This window comes from Scomber japonicus, chromosome 12 (genome assembly GCF_027409825.1).
Source record: "Scomber japonicus isolate fScoJap1 chromosome 12, fScoJap1.pri, whole genome shotgun sequence".
Classification (NCBI taxonomy): domain Eukaryota; kingdom Metazoa; phylum Chordata; class Actinopteri; order Scombriformes; family Scombridae; genus Scomber; species Scomber japonicus.
This window is the reverse complement of record NC_070589.1, coordinates 18,387,460-18,399,085: the sequence shown is the minus strand read 5'-3', so window position 1 is coordinate 18,399,085 and position 11,626 is coordinate 18,387,460. Positions and strand designations below refer to the sequence as shown.

General features: G+C 40.3%; 1 protein-coding gene across 14 annotated transcripts in view; it reads right to left on the bottom strand.

Moving 5' to 3' along the window:
* Positions 1-1,028: 1,028 nt before the first annotated feature.
* The window catches only part of kmt2cb (lysine (K)-specific methyltransferase 2Cb), an 84,344-nt gene continuing 73,746 nt past the window's right edge, over positions 1,029-11,626 (bottom strand). For 11 of the 14 annotated variants that reach the window (XM_053330121.1, XM_053330128.1, XM_053330132.1 and 8 more), the window contains 17 exons: positions 11,405-11,593; positions 10,336-10,500; positions 10,107-10,236; positions 9,773-9,920; positions 9,490-9,674; positions 9,208-9,344; positions 8,214-8,496; positions 7,506-7,645; positions 6,218-6,325; positions 4,988-6,104; positions 4,752-4,888; positions 4,501-4,643; positions 4,229-4,403; positions 3,996-4,112; positions 3,832-3,905; positions 3,084-3,192; positions 1,029-2,991 (listed from right to left, as the gene is read on the bottom strand). In XM_053330121.1, coding sequence (XP_053186096.1) covers positions 2,899-2,991; positions 3,084-3,192; positions 3,832-3,905; positions 3,996-4,112; positions 4,229-4,403; positions 4,501-4,643; positions 4,752-4,888; positions 4,988-6,104; positions 6,218-6,325; positions 7,506-7,645; positions 8,214-8,496; positions 9,208-9,344; positions 9,490-9,674; positions 9,773-9,920; positions 10,107-10,236; positions 10,336-10,500; positions 11,405-11,593 — 3,450 coding nt within the window. In that variant the 3' untranslated portion in view covers positions 1,029-2,898. The remainder of the gene's footprint in view (positions 2,992-3,083; positions 3,193-3,831; positions 3,906-3,995; positions 4,113-4,228; positions 4,404-4,500; positions 4,644-4,751; positions 4,889-4,987; positions 6,105-6,217; positions 6,326-7,505; positions 7,646-8,213; positions 8,497-9,207; positions 9,345-9,489; positions 9,675-9,772; positions 9,921-10,106; positions 10,237-10,335; positions 10,501-11,404; positions 11,594-11,626) is intronic. The other 3 variants (XM_053330126.1, XM_053330135.1, XM_053330127.1) reach the window with 2 other exon arrangements.

Below are 11,626 nucleotides of genomic sequence, written 5' to 3'. Positions count from 1 at the left end.
GGACCACTGATTAATCAGTTGCATGAAATGTGGAATAAGACTTTAATGGCTTTTGGCTGCAGTGTAGTATTTCTGCAAGAAGTCTGAATTATAGCTAATAAACTTAAAGTGTAAAGTGCATCCAAATGGCCAGTTTAACCCTTTTTGCCCCCGTAGCACAAATGAGCTTCAGGGCCCTCCTGCATTGTACAGCGTCACCTTCAAATACCCATCAAGTACAGCGCAAACTACACATAGCAGAGCATGCCTGTGGGGTTCAGTCATACAGTATGTGCTCAAAATGTACTAGTTCTAATATACTAAAATACTAAGTGTAGGTTTGCATGTCTCACTCTGGCAGTATCAGAGGTATGTAGAGGTAGCAGGATTTGGATGGAATATGCACTGAGAATCCCAGAAAAGATGGATGCTTGATAAATATCCACGCCCATCACACCATACAGGCATATTAAAATGCATCCTAAATGACCATGTATGTCAGTGATTTCCAACCTGAGGTTAGTGACAAAGGGTTAAGGAAATAAATAAATAAAACATTTGTTATATTCAAATGTTATGTTATGTTATTTTTTAAAATGTGCTCCTTCCTTGTGAAATACTGGATATGTTCATGTCATCAGACCTTTAAAAATCCTTTAAATGAAACTATTCGACAGGGTAAATCACTTTTGGGTCAAACTGGTCACAATTTATGACCACATAAGGTGATGAACATTTTCTACTTGTGACTTAAAGTAGACATGGCTTCTTTCACGGATCCAGAGCTGAAATAACTAGTTGATAAAATCAGTTGGCAACATTGATTATTTAAGTTGGGTTTTTTTTAAGCCAAAATGCCTGAATTGTCTGGATCTAGCTCCTATAAAAGTGAAAACTCACTACAAAACTGAATATGTTAAGGCTTTTTCTTTTTACAAATTTCAAATATTTCCCAGACAAAACCAGTAATCTGAATCTAATCAAGAAATTCCCATTTCTCTTGTTAATTGTTAGATTTAGCTAATCTCCTTCAGTTTTGCTTGGCTTTTTTAAAAAAAGGCTATAAAACATTAACCAACCAACCATTCTTTCATCTTTAACAAACTGAAAACATGTAATTATTGATAAGCCACACAAATGTTAACATGTAAAATAGTTTATTTTTGTAAATGTTTCTAAATTCAATTCCACAAACTCCAAACCTCATACTCTGTACACTCCAAAAGGCATTTTCAAAAAAAAAGGGAAAAAAAGAAAAAAAAAAAAAAGGGGGAAAAAAATCTGACTACTTTACACGACCAAGAAAATGTAGCACAAACACACTGGCAGGATGATGTAATATCATACAAGAGAAGAAAAATATCCAAGAAACAATTTTGTTACAACCATTCATTGAGAAAATATATACAATTGAGTCTTCGGAAAGTTAAAAAAATACATGCCATATACATTACAAGTTCTAAGACTGTCTCCAAAATTTTACAGTCGACTTGAAATTGTGCACGCAAAAACGCTTCCATTTCTAAGCATGTGACTTGTGAAGTGTCAGTATAAGAAATATTTCTGATTAAGGAGAATGCCATTTCTGTCCAAAAGATAGAACCACTTCCGGTTTCAAATAAGAGTTCGCCATACGATTCTTTCTGTCACACACTGGTTCGTCGTCTAACTCACAATATCATTAGACGTTTTGCACCTTGTTTTAAAAGCAATGTAAAAACAAAGACAGGTAAATACATGATGGTTTTCCTATTTGTGTTAAAAAGTTAAAAAGTTGCTTTTGGGTTTCAAAACCTAATTCACAGTTCTTTAAAATCAAACCTGATTAACAGCAAACAGATCAGAGCGATCTCTCACTATTCGAAGAGTTTATCTTTTGATTCTGTAACTGATAACTCGTTACGTTAGTCAACAAAAATATTTCTTTTTTTGAGTGGTCAAAGTATGTGTAAGTCACAAAACACTACGCTACAATACCTTACTTTTAATACAACAAAAATACTTTGTGAATTATTGTGGTTATATTACAAATTCTGTACAGAATAATCATAATATATACTCTCAAACTGAAATAACGTCCATCTTAAATAAATTTCAATGACAAACAGAACAAAAACAATTTAAAAACACCCAAACATCAAGAAGGTTAAGGTAGTATTTGGTCGGTTATTCCTATAGTTTTCTTTATGTACATTTATACAAAAGTAACAGCATGTCTTCTTCAATCTTCAAAAACAATAGCAATCTAGCCTTCTTAAACTCAATCTCATCATTTTGAGAATAAAATTCATTCACTCAGTAATAAATACAAAACCTCTCGAATTCCACACAAATCACATGACAGAGACCTATGATAAAACTGACTCATGGAATCAAGTATTTTAAAAGTTTTCGTGTGTGTGTGTGTGTTTTTTTTGTTTCTTTTTCTTTTTTTAGTGCAAGTTAATATTCCCTTCGCGGTATTCATTGCTGTACATTCCTCATTCAGTGATGTCTACATTTAGTCATACGGTATACATTAACAGTATGAAACAAAAGGGCCTGCCCTTAGTTAGCAATAAGGCCGCACCCTGCACAGTGCTTTCTCATTCGCTGGTGGATTCCGCACCCCATGTACACCAAACAAACACACAGATACATACAGACAGACAAACAGAGGCATCACATACAACAGAGCCTCTCACATATGGCACAAGTCACATCCTGCTACTGTGTTACATTTCCCTTCCTCCACCCATTTTTTGTCCTCCGTGATCTTGACGAACCAACACGTAACTTTTCATACATCTCTCCAAGGGTTCAGGCCTTCTGCTCATTCATAAAATGACTTTAGTGTGAAGCCTTTATTCTGTGTGCAGAGATCACAGCATCCAGAAACTATAAGTAAGGAATGCATTTAGGTTTGTCACTTTCTTTAGCTCAGTTTATCCACTTCCTGCATTCAGGAGCTCCACAGTGGCAAGCGATCTTGTGCTGACCCTCCGCAGTGTCAAACTGGTGGTCGAAACACAGCTGGGGGGGGGAAAAAAAGGAATGATATGTCTTCTGTCACAGCTGCATATTTCACACTATTGCATCTGAATAAAAAAGTAGTCCTCACTCACCTCCTCTCCTTTTTCAACTCTGCGAATGCAGCTGATGATGATTTTGTAACCTCGTTCAAATGTCACCACTTCAGCAACACAGTTTGGGGCACAAGAGTGGTTGATATATCTGTAGAAGAAAGAAAATGAAAAGATTAAATTATTACGCATCACATAATATTCCACATAATCATAAAGTAAGCAGCTAAATGTTACATTTAAAATGACAGCAAATAGCAAACATTTTATATTTTGAACGTTGTGATCACAGTGTTGTGATATAGATCTGTATTCAGGGAAAAATGCCACAGCCCTGCCTGTGAGGCATTATTAGAGTGACTTTAGGAATGAGACGCCATCTTGAAGCGTACAGTTGGATCTGTAGGTCATATGACGCCCTAGGGCTGTGAAAGACCTTTTCCTGAACACGTCCAATTCAAGTATTATAACATTACAAACCATTCTGCCCAGTAGAGTCAATTTAAAGGTAATCAAGAGCTGTTTGAAATTATAGCTTCAATGTTACATTAATGTGTACATCATGTGTTATCATTATTATCATTGTCATCCTTCTTATCATTATTATTACTACACAGTATACTGATATATGTTGCGGACAACCAACACTTGCTTGGGATTAAACATAATTGAGTTGAATCTGAATCTGTGATGAGCACCCAGGAAGGAAGTGAATCAACAGATACTTTGTGTGTATAAGATAAGTCAGAAGGTCTTATTTTTAAAAAATAAAACAAAAAAACCTCAGTACCTTGCTAGCCCTCCAGTTCGAGTCGCATCAACAACATGTTCACTGTCGATGCGGAACATGAACACTGCTCGGTTCTGTGAGGGAGAGAGGAAAATTGAGTCTGGCAAAAGTAACTGAAGTCAAAAGTAATTTCACCTGAAAAAATATTATAAACACATGTATACCTGAGACCTGTAGACCTTCTCCTTCCTGATGGCGACCTCATTTCGGAGGATGGTTCCATTGTACTCAATCACCATAGTCTGTTTTTCAATGTCTCTAGCAGCAAACAGCCCCAGGCCCTATGAATTCATTACATGAGAATATATTCATTGTCCATAGGAAACAGAAGCTATGACAATTAAAAATGCTCCACCATAACTGAGAATATACATCACATGTCAGTTTTAAGGCTCACCTGGATGCGGGAGCGAGCCAGATAGACATTGGCTCTCCACTCACTCTTCATCCAGCGATACTGAGAAGACCTGGGGTGCACTACCGGAGGTTTGCTATGGGGGGCGCCACTTTCTCCCTGGGGCACATTCTGGTTAGACCTGGCACTGTTGCTGGATACAGCCAGTGCCTGTGATCTTTATGGTGACAGAGATAAGTCATTAAAATGACAATATTAAAAACAATAACATAATTCCATTCAACATGTTCTGAGTCAACTTGATCAAAAATTACCTGATCACCAGTGAAGTGTGGGAAGAGCTGATTCTTGGCTGGGCGCGGGCACTGCCAGCTGGATTGAATATGAGAGGCAACTCTATAAGAGGGTTGCGTCCGTAACGGAACGAGTACCTGTCACAAGCCTCAACTCCAGGGAGCTGAAATAAATTTGTAAAAAATGAGTAAAATCAACAGAATATGATCGAAACATTTGTTTGAATTTCAAACTGTTTGGGTGAATTAATTCACAGAAAGCAGCAACAAACCGATTCAGTGATCTTGGTGACTGCAGGGACTGTGAGTCCAAACAGGTCCTCTCCTTTCAGATAAACAGGGAAGAGCTTCAGAGTGCCAGACTCAGTTCTTCTGTCAGCAACAGGACCCAAAACCTTATCCCACACTCCTGTTTTCAGTGAGACATGAGCAGAAGATGGTTAAAACAATACTTTGAAAAGGCTGTAACACACAATCATTACTCTGTAAAGAATCAATGAGAACAAACCTTTAGCAGAGTTGTCAGTCAGAACCAGGTCTTGGTAGCCCTGTTCAATGACTCTGATGGTAAACTCTGGCAGTTCGTCTCTGTCCTCAACAGAACACATGTATCGGCAACGGCGGTTGCCATGGCGCATGCTCCAGTAGATGCGGCAGGCCTCATAGCCAACTGGAAAGATGGCTGTTGAAGAATGAAAGGCTGCCATTTGCAGGGGGGTTAGTTGGCCCATTGCATGCAGCACCAGGCTGCCTACTCGAAAGGTGTAACCTAACTCAGGCTGCCGCACAGCAGTGGCAATCTGGCGCACTTCATCCCTTTGGACGTAGACACGTCGGAATACAGCAAAACAGCGCAGCTCGTGCTCCAGTGCTTGCCCAGCTGTGCCCCGAGGCCTGTGGGCATGACATAGCATGGTCTTATCCTTGAAGAAGGTGCACTGAGACTGCAGGGCGCAGGTGAAATGGTAGACATTGGTACAGCGTAGACGGTGGCAGCCGCTGGTTGCTCCAGTCTGCTGGCAGTAGACGCAGCGTACACTTTGGCCACGACGTAGTGCTAGCTCTACGTTGATGAGGGCACCAGCCTGCGTCTCATACACCTCCGTTGACCACAGAGCACAGTTTAGATGTACCCAAAGATCAAGATCTAGATTAAGCAGCCTTGCAGGACCATCAGTGATCCCATCTCCAAACTGGTGACAGAAACAGCAACGCCTCTGGTCCCTAAGTGAGAGAGGGGGGCGTAAGGAGGCCCCAAGTTTCCTCAGGAGGTCATCAATCTTATCCTCATCCGGGAGTTGGGAGTTTCCTCTTGGCACCACCACCTGTACAGTCCACTTCCTCCAGCGGAGACCCTTTTGTCTCTTTCCCTGGTGCCAACCGTCATGTGACCTTGGCCGGGCCTTCAGCTTCACTGTCACTTTGATGGCATCAGACTTTGTCTCCATCTTGGGTGTCTCATCTGCCATGGGGAAGGGGATGGGAGGGGTAGAGGGGGGGGACTGCTTGGGCTGAAGCTGGGCCAGGCAGTGAACATCCATTGAGGACATGTTGTTACTGTATTGGTGCTGGGCTTTACAAAGGCTCTCTGTTTGCTCGGAGGCTGGAAGAAGGCTCACTGATTCCTGAATAGATGAGACAAGAACCATGATGTCCAAAATAAAGTAGTGTCATTATTAACTATATGTCATTTAGACGCACAGTTGGGGTTCTACATGTGTTACAGTGTGCTACAAACCTTAGTTTCTGCAGTTGATCTGGATTGCAAGGGTGGTGAGGAACAGTAGAGCAGGAAGCAGCTGTGACTGCAGAAGACAAGGTCTTCTTTCAAACGGCCTTGTGATTCCTAATGAGAGAAATTGTAGTATAGTATTAAGAAGCTGAATAAGAAATGAGGTGTTAAATCAAAGCTTGACCAATGTGAACTGCTTAAGCTCAACTGACATTAAAGGAAGCTATAAAATATACAATATTTAAATAACCAAAATATCCTCAAGACAGAAGTCATAGGGTGTGCTGTTTGACCTACTAATTGATCTGAAATGGATTTAACAGCAGCAGGCAGGATTTACATAATTAGAAGATATGTGCAGTATTACTGTGGTACTGTGTGTCTATGAATATGTAGAAGTGTGTGGCTAATACATCCTCAAAAGTGAGTTCTGGATATTCAGTTATAGCCCATCTCGTAACCCTACTGGGAAATTAAGCATAAAATAATTCATAGTTTGACAGATATGACTTCATTAAATCCAGGTATATTCTAACAGGTCACATTGGCTATAGTAAACTTTATAAAATGCAGATATTTTCTTCATTGTCCTCCACTGCCTTTCCCTCGCATATGCATGTGAAAACTGTTTGTGTGTGAATGTGACTAATTATTTGGCTGCACAGATGTGAAGTTGGCAAAATCTTTGTTGAGCTCCAACGCTAACAAATTTGTATTTCTTCCCTCTCTTGTTTTTTTAGCAGCTTCTCATTTTAGCTAGTGGTGACTGCCACTTTCATCTGACAAACGTCACCAGAGAAATTTGATTTTGTTTGTGAAGTAATAATAATAGTAATTATTATTGTTATTCATGTTGTATCTATAATTTAAACATTATAGTTTTGAAACAGAAGTTCAGTATTTGAATCAAGGTGATGAACAACATCTAGCAAATTAAGTGAACTACATCAGTTATTTCAATGTGTCAAATATATTTACTCAACATTTAGGCAAATTTAATTAGGACTGGACTCAGTATCTGCAGATAATATTAAAAGACATGGATCAAGACCAAAAACAACTTGATCTGGACATCCCTACTTCTTATGAGCCAGTACAATTATTGAAAGCATGTTGTACTATGTTAGATTCTTTGGCTATATAGCTTTTTGGCTTTGGTATCAAATCAGCAAGTAACAAACTGGGAAGCATTTTTTTCCAATTCACTCCTTCAAGTGCTCTCATTGAAGTGTTGTCTGGCTCCTTGCTACCCTATATAGCTATGCAAAGTACTAAAAACTGATTGATTTCATACCTTCATGTGTGCAGGGAGATCTTTGATGGATTTCTGCACTCCATTTCCCAGAACTACCACCTTACAGTTGCAGCACCACTGAGGTTTACATCCGGGGCTGCCAGGGGTCTTCTGTTCAGGTCCGTGAGCTACAGCTGAGCCTAAAGCAAGAAAAAGTATGCTTTTAAAAATCTGAACACACTCTCTGATTGTGAAAATACAGAGGTATACTGATTGATTCCATGTATGAATGCTGTGTTACAGAGGCAGAAATGAAATGAGACAATTGAGACCCTTGGTGATGTACTATGAGTTATCTACTTTCTAATCCATGTGTCTGTGCTGACAACTTTCATTAGGATTGGGCCTAAAGGTTTCAAAACAATAAGCAGCAGTCTGTATACTAAAACAAGAAGTGATTACTCTATTTAATTAGCCAAGATAATTACTGAAATCAATAAGCATGCTTGTCAGCACCTAGGCTGATACCCCAGACAAATAATGTTATGCAAGACAAAATGGCTGTCTGTAAATACTGTTAAAGATAATTGCTCCCGTGTACGTTTTAGGGAAAACAATTACATATTAAGATTGCACTGCTGCTTTGTGCTTTTTCGTGGAGAGTCATTATAATTTGCTTAAATCAGACATGACATTTCAATTAAGCTGGATTACAGTACTTCGGAGGAATCAGAGCTGCTCTTGTTTAATTTAGTTTTATGTCCTCACCTGGGCTGTTGGGATGGAAACGGAAATGATGCGCATGTTGCTGGTGCATCATCCCTTGTGCTCCACCGGGCCTAATCATCTGTCCCGGCCGCCCATGAAGGCCTCCATGGTCTCCGTGTCCATGGAAAAGCATGGGAGGGCGAGGCTCCATGGCATGGGGGCCCATCCTTGGACCGCCGAGCATAGACAGGGACCCCCTATCTGGGGTGCTGCTGACCTCATAGCTGCTGGGGATCTTCACACACAGCAGGTCTGAAATGGCTGCCACTACACCCGTGATGTTCTGAAACAAAAAACAAACATGAATACTCCAGTTGTTTAGGTCTTATATAAACAGTCTCATGAACAGCGGTATGGGAATATGACATTCTTTTATAGTGGGGGCAAAACAGAACAGTTGATGAATGTAGTTTCAGAGCGAATTAGTGGTGATGGGTTATTCTAAATATGGGAAAATTCTCTTGTTGAGGTTGAGGAAAAGTACTAGCAAGACGGGATGTTTGGTCTGCACATTTTTACCAGTTAATTTTTAAGGTAAATATTCAGAAACAAAAGCCATTCATTTATCATAGGTTATTTCCCATGGAGAAGATAACAATATTTTAGGTTGGGTATATGCATTACTGGGGGAAGCGCATGTTGGCTTGACTCTGATGTGACCAAAATGACCTTGGAGAATGCAGAGTCTATGGTTGAAACAATTTATTTGGAGGAAAATCTGGCACAAACCAAAATCTGAAACTGGTATGTTTTTTGTAACAGAAAACGGTAGTATGATACTCCTTAAGTCTCCACCCTCACAGCATTCTTGAATGTTATGTCAAACATCTAATAAATTGCAGGTTCAGAGACCTGTATTACCTTCTCTGGTATTTACAGTGAATTACCTTTACTGAATGGATGTGCAAGTCCTTAACTCTGACATTTGATGCGCGAATGAGCAGGGCACAAGTAAAATTTTTACAATTCGACATGACTTGACAAGTATTCTTACCTCTGCCGCAGCTGGTCTCACTGTGATAGCTACAGAGACCAGGCCTTGTTTAGAATCATTAGACATGGGGCCAAAGGGGGATCCAAAAAACATTGAAGAGGGCTCAGTCTTGATATCTTGCAATTTGATCTGTGACCCTAGAAAATAGATAAAAGGAGGACATCCATTAAAATGTTCAGGTAGGTTGTACTTATGTGTTTAACTTGTATACACAACATTCAATTTATTATGACTAGAGTGACAGAAATAAATATGTTAATTATGTTAGATTTGTGTGTGTACCTTTCCCATCAGGTGCAGGAAGCATGGGGAGGACAGGAGACAGGCAAGGGGACGTCGGCTCTTCCTTCACCAGGGACAGGTCTGGGTAGCGACTGATTTCCATGCCAACCACGCTTTCAGGAGACGATGATGGAACGAAACTGTCGGGTGTATCCCTTTCCTTGCAAGGCTCCTGTCCTCTGTTACTGTTGTCATATTGCAGGGAGTAATCATCATTGTTAAAACCATGCAGCCCAAACATGAAAAAGTATAAACACAGACAGACACTTCAGCTATCTGTTACCTGAGCTCCTCCTGATTGTTGTGGGGAGGGGTGGGAAGGGAGGCTGGGACATCCACAGTTTTGGGTCCTTGAGCAATGGCCCGGGCTAGCAGATCCTCCTCGGTCCTAAATGGGACATGTAGCGGCTTTGGGACGAGGCCTTTGGACACTGTATGGAAAGAGAACACCGTTATTACAGAAGAACACACTATGCTTGTCTGTAGTGACAGAAGTACTGCATGTCTTGCTGCTATTTTCTGGGATGCAAACATTAAAACATTATGGGGCAGCCTGTCTGGAGGAAGTGTGTCTTCTGCAAAGTGACTTCAAAAGATGCATCCTCCTGAGTGCTTACCCATGGCAGCAGCTTTGTTGGCCAGCTCTTCTGTCGTGGCAAATCCATTGATCATTTTCTGTCGGTTCACAGGTGGTGGGGTGGGAGGAAGAGATGCCGGAGGTGTTGGTGGATTGCTCAGGTTACTCTGCTTCAGGAATCAGGACCAACACAATGTCAGTGAATCATGCTGCAGACACACTTGTCACTGTTAAACCCGTCTCCCCTTAGTAAAGTAAGTTGATCTCACCTTGTAGGCCAGCTGGGAGTAATAGTCAGAGACTCCATCAAGTGAGGCACTGCCAAAAGTACCAGACAGGAGATTCTCTCCATTCAGCTGGCCACTGCCATAGGGAGCAAAATGGGCAAAGTTGACCCCAATCAGTGGCTCCATGAGGGGCAGCAGGGAAAGCTGCTAGAAAAAACAGAACCAAGGTAAAGGATAGAAGTTCAATCATAACAAGTTGGTAAGGGTTAATGAATGTTCAATACAGCCCAACTGCAGAGAGACACCAAACTAAATGTGTATATTTATACACAGTGTTTATGGTTACTAAAAATAACACTGTAGTGGTAGTCAACTTATCAAACCTGGTACCATTAATTTTGGATAGAATACTTGCATGCATGCATGTTACTATGCAAACATGTCTTTACTGCCATGTTTGAATAAAAGCAGTTTTTATGTTACCCTTCTCAGTTGACCTCTTAATAGTTTAATTAAAATATCTTGGATAAAAAGAAGCTGACAACAACAACAACAACTTCAAATGTGTCACTGAGTGCATTCATAGGGGAATCCCCACCAGAACAACTGAGACTTCCTAACGTAGAGAGGTTCATCTTTTTGTGGTAATACTCACACTTTGTTGTTTCAAAATCAAATAAAAGTTTCATCAAAAACTTGACTTAAGCCAAATCAAATAGCATTAGTTGTGCATTTGGCATGCAGTGTTATGTCATCATTACATAGTTATTTTACCTGCTGTGAAAGTCTAAGAAAAAGTAACCTTAGATAAAGCTACTCCTGCTTGAATTGTTTCCTCTCAGAATGTGGCCCTGCATTTGAATCCAGTATTGGAGGAATGAAACGGGTCCTCGAAGTCTAATATCTGGTCTCGTTATGTCAGTAAATGAGGGCAGCATCAGTTAAATGTCCAATATGTCTGTTCTGACACTAATTAACTCTTTAAAATTTTGAATAAAGCATTAAGATTTACACTCGTTACCAATCTCGCTAACAATCTTTTGTTCCAATAGAAGTGCAGTGGTGCAGCTCCAACCTGTTTTGCGATATAACATGGTAAAATCAGTCTCACCTGTTTGATTTGGGTCATTACAGTGTCAGGACCCGAGTGCATCAGTTGCCTTTCATCCCCTTCCTTCTTCCTCTTCTTGTAGCGAGAGGGAGGTTTATCTCCTTTTGGAGCCCTTTTGTTCCTTCCTTTCTTTTTTTCCTGTTCAGGGAGAAGAGGTCCAGGAAAGTCAGGGGGGCCATCTGAGTATGCCTGAAGATGACAAAAAGGTGTTGTAGCATGAAA